Here is a 12,674-nt window from a genome sequence, read left to right as displayed (position 1 = left end):
GTTGAAAATAATGTCATGTCTAGAGTGAAGTGGTTATGTAAACTTTGTGTCCAATCATGTTAAAACATAATTTGAATGACTGAAAAAAGCGGGGGTAGGGATTGGGTGAAAGTGTCCCGTGAAACGTTTACTCAAACCACGATTATGGGATATATAAACCATGTTGCAGAGATATCGCTAATGTTTCAGAAAAGTCAACAATACGAAACCTAAATGCACTTTCATTTAAAATCTTTAAAGACAATCTAATTTCCACACAAAATAAAATACTGAATGTGAATCCAAAATCCGATCATATTGATTTTATTTTGGCAAACCACACGGTTTCCAGATGCTAGTGACGTTATTAAAGCAGGTGACTAACGACAAATGAAGCAGCTTTTCAGAAAAAGATATTAGGCTATGTGGTATTATTAAGCGTATTTTTACCACTCAATAAATATTTTAATATAAAGCAAGCATCAATTTAAAGTAATAGAACCGTTGTGATGAGGTAAAGTTGAACTATAAATGTCAAAATTCAGTTTGCATCAGAAAGGATGTTGAAGTCACAATAGTATAAGCTTAAATTCTTAATGTACAGGCATAGGTCTAACATTTCTTGCTTCCTTGCCTACTTTTAAAAAAAATTCTTAATATAACAGGTATAAAATCAGTCCTAAGGACACTCACTGTGTATATAAAAATGGACGTTTCTAGAATGGCCATATCAAGTAAAGGTGACACCACAAAGCAAGTGGAAAAAAGGGTTGACACAAATGACAACACTAAATGTAAGAGAAGTTTGTATTGAATCTGTGGTTAAGATGCATAAGAAATGACAAGCTTGTAAAACTTTTTGTCATGATAAGCAATGCTGAAATACTGCGTCAAATATTTTATGACCTCCACGAAAAAGAGATTTTTTACAGAGTTATTTTCCATTATAAAGGTTGGGATAAAAAACTTAAGAGAAGTGTTTTGTCATGGCTGTAAAAAAAACTTACACTGTAACACATATCGATTTACAGAAAAGTCACGTGGCTAAAAATCTACAATCGTTTTCATGAGACTTTTAGGTTAAGTTTTACGGCATCTTGCTAGTGGTAAATTAAATAACCTAACAACAACAACAAATATTGTGGTAAAGTCACAAGCGTTAGCGCAAAAAATAGAGGAAAAGTGCCTTTCATAAAACAGAAAGAACTCACGGATGGGATTAATATATGACTAATATGAGTTTAGTTGATCAATCGAAATTTTAAAATAAAATATGCCTACTTTCACAGTTACTTTCTTAAAGTATCCACTAATTCTTCTTGCATAACACTTCAATCAGAGCATCAGATTATGTTGAATCATATCTTTTTTGTTTAGCCAGAGTAACACTTATGGAAGATGCATTCAAAACCATAATTCATGAAGTTGGTGAGGATCCCAGCAGGCAAGGATTAGTGAAAACTCCAGCTCGAGCAGCCAAGGCAATGCTTTATTTCACAAAGGGATACACAGAATCGCTGGACGGTATGTAAGCTTTTACTTTGAAACATGTGAAATCTACGAGAAACTTTTTTTTGTTTATGCTTTAGGCTAGATCTTAGCTAACTTGGAACAAATTGGTGATGAAACAAATACAATAAGTGGTTGGGTTTTCCGTGATTTGTCGTTAAAAGGATTCCGTTATCCTGTGAGAATTTGTGAAAATAATTATCGATTATCTTTTATTAATTTAATGGTAGATTTGATTAGTTAATTTTTTTTGAAAAAATTACTAAAATTATCTGAACGTATTTTCTGCTACTTGCAACATGTACATATAGCCTATGTTTTTCCACTGTTTTTATTGAAAATAGGTAAAAACATAAAATGAGGTATAGCCTAGGCCAGGGGTCACCAAACTTTTGAGAATTGCGAAAAGATATACAACTATTTAGAATCCCCATTGCCTTGAATTGAGAACAATAGATAACAAATTCAGTGGTGGAATAGCAAAGTTGTGATGAAAATCGAAAGATTGCTGGAAAAGTTATCCCCTGTTGTGACACACTACAGGGCATAGTGCTCTTGAAATAACATTACATCTTTCCAAATTTGGCCTAGACTGTCCCCATTTGTGGTGGCCTAATGATAAAAACAGAACACCAACATGTAGGCTGCCTGGTGGAAACATGTACAAGTTCAACATACAACAACGAACTATCAGAACGAACAATTTTAACAAAGAAGTCTCTATTACACAAAAAGACAAAGCAGCTGTTCCGCAGCACGTGGCGGCGGGATGAAATCAGTTCGTTGGCCGGTTCTGGCCCGCGGGCCGTAGTTTGGTGACCCCTGGCCTAGGCAAAAAAAACGCAAATCCCACGAATAAAATTATAACAAAAATTACAAAATCTCATTAAATTGTTTAAATGTGTAATTTGCCATGGAAGCAAACACTTTGAATAAAATGTTGCGTGACATTAATTCACAGTCAGCTTTTTTTCTTACAGAAATCGTCAACGAAGCCATCTTTGATGTGGATCATGATGAAATTGTTGTTGTTAAAAACATCGAAATGTTTTCCTTGTGTGAACATCACTTAGTGCCTTTTACTGGATCTGTAAGTGCTATAGCTGCTTGCAAAATGTCACAGGAACTGCATTGTAGGCTATTAGAGACATTATATGACAGGGCGGGCAGCTCAGGTTTTCCAGCAACATTAGAAGGGTCAATTGTCGATTTAACAATTTGTTCGGTCTCGTTAAGAGTTTTCTTTCAATGACAGATCTTAAATTACTAAAAACCAATTTCACTGCTCTACTGTAATATAACCTATAAAAAATAAATCAGAAAAAAATACGTTACTCTTCTATTGCAGTACCGTTTAGCCAAAAGCTGATTTAGTTTCGCATTCCAATGATCTAAAATCTTTGCACTAGCCTATATGCGGAAATTTTTAACAACATTTTGTTTTACTGTATTCAACAATTAGACAAATAAATAAACTTTTTTGCATAGAAAAAACTTTTAAATAAGTGTTATCATTTCATAAAAAATTACTACGGTAGGCCTAACCTGCGATTTACGTTTTCCCTTAGAAGTTATCTGACACCAAGCATTTTCTTGACTATAAGCATTATTGGGTCCATATTTTGTAATTTACCGATTGAAACGGCATACATATTGCATATTTTCGGTCAAGTCCTACTAGACTACATATAACAACATAAAATTGTGACTTGTGACATTATTTATGTAATTTTATTTGATTTTTGGTTTGGTTTTGAACTGGCAAAGCCTTGCCGGTTACGGAGATTGGCAAATATGCTTACGTAATATCGGTAGTGAAATTATGCTGAACTGCTTGCTGGGTAAACAGTTTGCACTTTAATCCTTGTTTATTTAAAACCAATTTTTAAATACTTTCTGCATATAACCTTATACCTATACAATACCTCAGAACCTCTTCGTGCTACTTGCCAGCTACCTATGATGCAAGTAGGCTACGTTATGCAGATTACGTCATCTGAAGTGTGTGTTTTGCGTTATTTTTGCAGGTGGCTGTTGGATACATTCCAAACAAACGTGTGATTGGAATTAGCAAACTGGCCAGGTAACACAGTCTGCTTTTGCATACGTAGGGTCAGTGGCTCCGAGAGGGGGGGAAGTCGGGCCAGTTTCCCCCCTAGCAAAACATTGTGAAGGAAAAACGAGTAGTTTTTTGTTTCACTTTTGAGGGGGGCCCATTTTTAGTACTAAAGTAAAAATGTATCAACTAAATAATCAACAAATTCTTAAATGAAGTGCGTAGTTCCAAGTATTTCTCAATCATTGTAAGTGTCACTCTCGATGCTTCTCATCAAGAACAAATCATTTTCGTGTTAAGGTAGGCGATGTTGAACAGCTTCAAGACGTAAAATCTGAAGCTAAAATGATTTCTGTATCACTGAACGGCTTCGATTGTATTGATAGTTTCAACTTGAAAATTGGCGCTGTTTTAGCTAAGCTGGAAGTATTTTTGCTTGACAACTGAACCTTAACTTCAAAATCTGCGTTGGCCAGGCATAGGATGTTGTATCCAACATAAGTTATCTGAGAAAGTTAAAGGTATCATTCCAAGCACGAGTAAAGAAAGTAAATCCTGTATATTTTTTGTTTATGAATCATCATCAGTCATTATCTCCGCCTGCAGCAGATTGCGCATCAACATGAGTTATTTGCTTCCAAGAGTGGCGATTTTGAGCCAGCTCGCCCAGTGTCGCCAAGTTGAGTCCGGTCCATGATTGGATGTTGTCTTGCCATCGTTTTGGTTGTCTGCCACGTTTTCATTTTCCTTCTACTTTTCCTTCTGTGCAAACTTTGCTGATTCCGAATTGTGATCTTTTAGTGTGGCCGAACAGTTTTAAAACTTTTAATTTTATTAACTTATTGCTGCAATTGGATGTAATTTTGTCATAGTTAAAAAAACTTCTGTTTTCGTGTGGTCAAGTAGCCTTTTGTTGGTCATGCTTCTCATGATGTGATTTTGGAAGGTAGTGAGTTTTTTCTTTATTTGAGTTTTTTGTTTATGGATGTTGTTGCTTAAATCTAGTTGAAATTCATAATGTTGCCTACAGACAGCGTTGTTCAAATGTCTTATCATTTTTGGAGTAATTGATTATATGTAAGCTTGTGGCATCTTTAAAGTTATAGCCCAGTCAGAGGAAAATTTCTGAAAAATGTAAAGAAAGCTGTCCTATCATCTTGCAAAGAAAATTGACTTCGAGAGGATAATCAAGGCGTGGTGCAGTCAAACCCAAATGCTTTACATCACCCTTTTGCAATTGAAGCTCTAAAGACGTTTCTTAAATGCATCAAGTTGGAACCAACAAGAGCTCGATCGGAAGCTGAGTCAATGCTAAAGTAGCCTACAACTAGCAGTTTTAAATTTGTGACTGCTTTGCATTATGTGAATTACGGTCCTAAACAACATTCACTGATGAATTTAATGAAATTAAAGAAAGATGTAATCTAAGTAAGAGAAAGCTGAGAAGAGTAGGCTACTACTCGCAAGCTAAAGTTGCAGTGGCAATTATAAATTTAAAAGAAAATGACTTTGTTTTCCTGAGGACAGAACGCTTTTATAACTCCACTTAACTAGCTGAATCATTCGAAGGAAATGTATTCTACCGTACATTGCAAAAGATTCGATAGTTGTTGGAATTGACAAATGTATGAACAAACTTAAACATATCGTCGATGAGTTTGAAGTTCCATGAAAACTTCATCGTATGTCTGTTGTGCAGTTGCCGGCATGTGGAACAAATTTAAACCATTTGTAGGCTACAACAATGACATTTTTCAAGACATTTTGGATGAGTTAGTACTTTTGACAGAAAGCCACACAGCAAACTTCAGCTGCAAACCAGAACGAACCACCCCATAATCTCTACACAAGAAATCATTGATTGCAACTTTCGAAAGGTTTCTCCAAATAGTTTTGTTATGATTTTTTTTGTGTTCCGGTAGCTACCTCCAACGGTTGTGCTTTGAGAACGTGGTTTTAGCAATTACTGAAATTTGTAAAGAAATGTTTGCGCTCCAGTAGGCCTATGACTCAAAACCGATTGAAAAGCCTAACTATACATGTTGTGCATCAATTCAGACGTCGCAAAATTTTATCATTTGATGCTGTGATCCGTAACTTTGCATTGCAAAAAGTCCAGAAAGGGTTGAATTAAATCAGGGATGTCCAAAGTCCGGCCCGCGGGCCAACTCCGGCCCACGAGACGTTTTTGTATGGCCCGCACCTGTTGTTGTACAATGTGCTATTTTTGGCCTGCAGACACATAAAAATCATATTAATTCAACTTGCAGTTTTCAGAAAAATTATTGTGGCTGTTGGCCCGCGAACACTTATTATCAAATCTGACTCGCGTGAGAAAAAGTTTGGACACTCCTGAATTAAATGCTTGGTTGAACTATTTTCGTTGCCTGTCGGCCAAGACGGACTATATAGTCCGTCTTGCTGTCGGCCTATTGTGTGTTGACAAAGCTTTCTAGACAAAATAGTTTGCCTCAATGGCATTTTTGCTGCAAGTGTAATCCAGTGATTAATTATTGATGATTTTTACATTGAACAAAGTTCTTTTCATGCTGAGGAAAGTAGGCTAATTTCAGCTCAACACGAACATGCAATGCAATATTTGCTAAAAAATATTATGGGGCTCATTTTTCGTGTTGTTTTCCGACCAGTGCTGACTTCTCTCGGAGGCCCTGCGTAGGGTAGATAGTAAGCTGTTAAGCTACAGTATACAGCTAATATTTCACAATGTAGATTTTAACGACCTGTTTTAGCCTGATGCTGCGAGTTCGCTGTGGTAATAGGGAATTGCACTAGCTTCCGGAACACAGTTCCCTAGTCGTGTGCTATGACGAATGGTGTTTAAATGGGTTCAAACATTTCCTTCATATTTGAAGATGATTGAGTAGATATATTTTTTGTTCAAAAAAAAGCAGCTTTATTGCAGATATATTTTTTGTTCAAAAAAACACCACTTTATTGCATGTGTAGGCTATAGCATAGTATAGGCTACTAACAGAAAAACAAATGCAGAAATGTAATTTTCCAATACAAAGTGATTGATTACTGTGTGATCAATCACAGATTACAATACAAAGTGATCATATGGGGAGAAATTTTTATCTTTTTGAAAGTTTGTATGATTAGTCTCCAACAAGTTTCTTAGATCTACTTTTAAAATTGAATATGAAAAGGGAATTGATAGGATAGAATGATAGATCTTTTAGTTATGCAAGCTGTACCTAGGGTAATACTAGGCTACGGTAAGACCATTCAAAATTTTTTTAAAATGCAATTTAAATTCAGTAAAATTTTTGCATATCGGTATTCAAAATCCTCATAAAATTTTCTATCTTTTAAACTAAAAAAAGTTGAAAAAAAAAGTTTTTTTTTACTAGTAGGCCTAGGCCTATTGTTGCCTTAAAAAGCAAAGTCACTGTTTTGATATTCTGTTCGGTTATAAAAGACATCGAACAGTAAAAACAATCAGTAGAATCACTAATTGATTCATCTTGACGGCGTACACATTGATTTGTTCTCGCTATATAAGTGGTCAAAATGTAGGCTAGCTGGTTGTAGAAGTTCTATAAACTGTCCAAGGTTGAAGTACTTCATTTCATATAGCATCATTTCACTGACATCTAGCGTAAATAATAAGGTAGTTAACATAGACTCAGACCATATATTGAGACTTAGCCTACAACTCTTTCTTATGGATATGTTCGCATTTTTTAGAATAAAACTTTTGATTTTCAGGATAGTTGAAATGTATAGTCGACGCCTACAAGTTCAGGAAAGGCTGACGAAACAAATAGCTCAAGCTCTCGTTGATGTCCTTGAACCAAACGGTGTCGCAGTTATCATCGAAGCGTCGTGAGTCGATTTTGCATGTAAATTGTAAAGCTTAGCCTATACTGTTGTACAGTAAGCTACAGACTGTGAATTTTATATTCGATTTTAAGGCTATTCTAAGCAAACGTGTTTCAAAGTTTCAATTCAAATCAACAGATTTTTTCTGTTGTCAAAATATTTTCCCTCCTAGCTCTGGTTAGACCAGCGGTTCTCAAACTTTTTCAAAAAAATTGTTGAACGGTCCCCCTGCGATTTTTTCAACGACTCTCGGTCCTCCAAAACTTAAGGCAAATTAGCGCAAAAACGGCAAATGATTAATAGTTTATTTGTTATATGCAATTAAAAATGCACACGTCAATAAAATGGGTGCATCTGCTTGGGTGTTATCAGTTCTATGTTAGGTTCCGTTTGGTTCAATATGATCTTGATGTGTTACCAAATGTCTTTTCAGCCTGCTAGGTTCTAGAGCAGAACTTGCTAAAACTTTACAGCACAGCACGCACTGCGGCTTTTTTTTCTCCTCCAGAATGTATCGCAGTGAAACCAAATTGAACATAGGAATCATTGAATCTTAATTTTTTTCGAGGCTGAACCATTTTCACTTTTTGTACTCAAATTTAACTTAAAAATTCAATTAGTAAAGTGAAAAAGTTCTTAATTTTAGGCTAATTTGAGTTTGACTGAGGCTAAAAAAGCTATAAGTTCGAAAATGCATTCAATTCAAAACTTAATCAGTAAAAAATAACCAGCCTTAATAAACTTCGCCTAACCCCTTTTTAGTCAAGTATAATTCGTAATTCTGTTCTTGATCTGGTAAACACGACTGTTGTAAAAGTACGTCACCACTATGCAGTCCTTGATGTCACAAAGTCGATAGAAACGAAACAAAGGCTATCACAATCAAACGAAAGGCCGGGCTTAAAAAACTGTGTGGAAGGATGACAAACCAGCTTACTAAAATATATCTGTTAAGTTTGGTTTGGAAAATAAGTTGCCTGAAAATTTTTACTTCCTACAAAAATTTTTTCTTCGGGATCGTGTTAATTTTGCCGGAAGGTGCTTCGCGGACCCAGAAAATTGTCTCGCGGACCCCAAAAGGACCGCGGACCCCAGTTTGAGAACCACTGGGTTAGACTCTATGCAGTATGTGGATCGCCTTTACGTGAAGCACCGTGGGCTACATAGGCTAATCGTATATTCATTGCAGGCATATGTGCATGGTGATGAGAGGTGTAGAAAAACCGAATTCAAAGACATTGACAAGTTGTATGTTAGGAGTGTTCAGAGATGACCCGAAAACTAGAGAAGAGTTTTTAACCTTAACCCGAAGATGATCAAGGCACTCCTCTTCATCTTCAGTGCAATATGTAGCCTACAGGCTACACTTAAGAAGAGATATTTATTTAGGCTACAGAAAAAAGTATATGATGCCTTTTACCACAGACGCTACCGTACAGATAGCAAAGATAAAGAGTTCTTGCATAGGAACTTTCACTTTTTGGCTAGGCTATATTATTTTAGCAAAAGTATCTTTACATGCAATGCGTTCACTTTATTGTCTATGAATTCTTGATGAAAGGCCTGAAGACTAAATTTGAGCAAAGTTTCGGAGACATTGATTTATTGTATGTTTTTTATCGTCGGACGGAGAAAGCTCTTCCGAAGCAACCCATAGGTTCGCATGATCAACGAAGTTTTGAACAACTGTCGTAGCCTACGCCGTGACGCTGAAATTGACAGGGTGAAATTTCCGCTTGTTGAAGATTTTTTTTGGAAATTGCTACATTAAATAAATGCCGCTAAATACAGCTGATAATAGAGTTTATAGATAGAATTTATGACATGCGTTGCTGTCAAGCGGGCACCGAACCCCAAAACTCGTACCATCGTTGCTTTTTATTGGGCGTTTATAAAACTGAACCATAGAGTTCAGTTCAGTTTGCTTTGTTCTGTTGGCGAATCAACAAAAATATACAAAAACACAAATAATTCCCACAAGGATGGCAAAAAGGTCACCAAAGTCAATTGCCACCCAAACATCTAAACAAACCACCAATAATTAGGAACATTAATAATAATAGGCTACCGGTAGAAAACACAGATAAGTTAATACATGGCCTAATGCCGATATCGTACATGGCAAAACAAGGCAACATAAAAGCTGTGCAAGGAGATAAGCAAACGATATGTTAACCCTTTGCTTTTCAACGTTTTTTTGGAAGTTAACTGCTCAAGGGGGGGCCGTTTTTGGATCAAATTCAATCAGCTGTTACGTGTGATCCGCTGGTGCTATTTCAACAGAAGTTGCACTGGTGTGAAAAAAAATCATTTGTCTATAAGTTTGAAAAGTCATTATTCTAAAATTTTATATGTGAAACTTGATATTTCAACTTTTGCAAAGATACCCAAAAACGACAATTTTGATTTAACTTGCCGCCTTTAATTAACCGTGCTAATCCGATTTCATGCAAAATTCTAAAGGACAAAGAACTCGATCAACCGCACGAAGTGTGTGTGCGGTGTGCGGACTCATTGCGTCGATAAAGATTTATGCGAGCAAATCTTATTGTAGGCTACTCATTAATTATAAAATAGTTACAGAGTAACATTGTTACATGAATTTGAAAAAAACAAAACTGCGTTGTTTTATATTTTTGTCCTGAACTAATGCTTTGCGAAACCCATGGCCAGCTTCTTGTTTTATGGAACCAAACTTCTCATAAGTAACACCTTGGCTTACTTGAATAGCTGTTTACATGTTCGTTTGTGTATTTTAGGTCTACAATTGAGTTTGTAGTATGAATATTTTTAGTAGAGAGAAGACAATTGAACAAGCTGTTGAAATTATCTGAAATTTCTAAGTTCAAATTAGGCGCTTTTGGAATTGTGGATTTGTGTCAAGTCGCATCACAAATATCATGCCGGCTACATCATAAGTCATTTGGCTTACGGGTGTTTATAAACATAACTCATGAATTACATCCACTAAAAATACAGCATTTACATCAACAAAGCTAAGTTCGAAGTTCACTTTTTATTGTGTGTCAATCAATTTGAAAATGCATTTTTAGTCCGCCAACGTCGAAACAATGCAACAGCAAAGTGAGGAACATGGGTAAACAAAGGAAATGTGAAATAAACCCACAGTCAGCAGATCTACATTAATTTAACGTTTACAAATGTTGAATCAATGTAAAAAGACTGAATTGCTGACTTGGTCGTTATTGTTTGGAACACAAAAAATACGCGTAAACGCGACGAAGCGATACAAGAGCAAAGCAGCGATTATAATTTCTGGCCAAAAAAAATGGACTTATGACTTGAAAGATAAAAATGATTATAACGAAGCTTCAAAATTTGTCATAAAAAATATTGCAGAGGTACAATAAACACAATCATTTTGTGCTAGATTGTGAGAAGACTTCCTAGATTCTTTTCAAACATTTGTAGTATTGCAAATTATTTTGTATAACTTCATATTGCCAAAAAATGGCTTCTTGGTTGATAAAACGTGGCTACAATTCTATAAAAAATTCTTAGGCCTACTACATTGAAGTAATGAAATGTTTTTTTTGTGATTTTTTCTGATGACGTTTTACAACATCCGAAAAGTAAAAATAATAATGATGAATAATTTCACATAACCATGGTTTGTAAACGCTTCACAAAAATTTTGCGGAAATTTTACTGTTAGACGTAAAACGTTTGTAAAAGAAAACTGTCGGGTTACGTATTTATAATGTTTATTACGCTGTTATCTAGTTATAAACTGCCTTTGTTGTCTACCTTTGTGGTTACCGGCCAGCTTAGAGCAGCATGCAAACTACGCGTTTATGGTATTTGCATCGTGTTATGATTCCCACAAATTTCCCACAAGGTCTTTGTTTTTATCTTGATATTTTTGTGCCTTTTCTGCCCTAAACTTGAAGTCACTGTGCAGCACAATCCACACCGGTTTTTAGAAATCCACCATCAACATTGAAAATCTTTTGTGTTGTGCACCATTTCAAGTAGTGTCTTCCCCTGAACTGTTACACAAACCGCCCAGAACCAGGTTGATTATGAATATTATAGCCGTTGAGTGGCCGTTATTGTATGTGTGGATTTATTAGCTGTCTGACTAAATTCATGCCAAAGTCGAGCAAATTCTGCTTTCGGGAAACCTGCCGTTTTTTTCGGTATTTTTTGTTGATAAGTTTAGGCAGCATTTTTCCAAAATAAATGAAGACATCGGTATTGTTCGTCACTTAGATTTAGTTTTCTCAGCATTGTTTTTTCATTCTTTGATCCATTGGTTTATCCCACTTTAGGAATAATCAGATCGTTTATAAATGGCGGGTTTTCACAATAGCCGGCCTCTTATACATTGGCGCAACGTATTCAGATGTTGAATCAATGATCAAGAAAGCCGATTTGTTGTTTGTCTGATGTGACGCCGAGCATTATGCCTAGTCTACAATACAAAATATTTTGTAGTGAAGACATTATCATCTTTATTTTGCGCTCTTTGGAACAATACACAGTGCACCGTCGAACAAAAATGCAACACATAACAAGTAAGCGTAGGCGACATAAAGCCGCGAAGGGACATGTAGTCATCGAGTAAGCTGCTACGTGATCTCATAATTTTGAGCATACTGTATCTCACAATTACTGTTTGCAAAAACGCCATTTTTTCAGCTTCTTCCAAAAGCATTTGAAGTGATACATTTTCCCAATGGAAAGTTTTGCCAATGAGAGTATTTCCATAGAACATTTATTTCGAAACCAGGTTTTTCATGTCACTACTCACTACCTAAGGGAAGATTTCTTATTGTAACGCTTTTTATTCGTCAATGGATATTTGCTGGTTGAAACAACTGTTTTGAATAGTTTGTGGCCTACATTGATCATAGATTGCTTTTCTTCGTAAAGCTGATAACGCAAAAAACGTTTGCTATTATTGTTTCTAATTAACAACTTTGTGACCACTGGCTTCTTTTTGTAGCATTAGAAATAACGTGCTTTGTGTTATTGAGGTCAAACCAAACAAAGGAAAACAAGAGGACGTTTCTCTCTGCTCGCGCATATCGATGCACGAAGCAATTATGAGCTCATGGCTTGTTATCGCAATGTAATCCATTTCACGCTTTGCTGGAAGTGAGCTAGAAATATCAAAAATTCACCAAAATCTTGAATTTACAAGAAAACTACACAACTTTTAGCATCAAATTTAGTATCATCAGATCCGCCTGGCAATTTTAGGAAAAGTCAAGAAAAACCAAGTGCATGGCGTTACTGTGCTTCAAGTAATCAACGGAAA

At 35.8% G+C, this 12,674-nt stretch overlaps 1 protein-coding gene across 1 annotated transcript; it reads left to right on the top strand.

Annotated features, from left to right (window-relative positions):
* Positions 1-648: 648 nt before the first annotated feature.
* On the top strand, positions 649-9,257 carry LOC145787488 (GTP cyclohydrolase 1-like). Its single transcript, XM_082599238.1, has 6 exons — positions 649-773; positions 1,357-1,503; positions 2,469-2,578; positions 3,516-3,571; positions 7,277-7,393; positions 8,580-9,257. The coding sequence occupies exons 1-6, from the start codon at positions 686-688 to the stop codon at positions 8,704-8,706; spliced, it is 645 nt and encodes a 214-aa protein (XP_082455364.1). The 5' UTR covers positions 649-685; the 3' UTR covers positions 8,707-9,257.
* The last annotated feature ends 3,417 nt before the right edge of the window (positions 9,258-12,674 follow it).

Source organism: Aplidium turbinatum, chromosome 18 (assembly GCF_918807975.1).
Source record: "Aplidium turbinatum chromosome 18, kaAplTurb1.1, whole genome shotgun sequence".
Taxonomy (NCBI): Eukaryota; Metazoa; Chordata; class Ascidiacea; order Aplousobranchia; family Polyclinidae; genus Aplidium; species Aplidium turbinatum.
The sequence above is the reverse complement of the archived record's forward strand: the minus strand, read 5'-3'. Positions and strand labels throughout refer to the sequence as shown.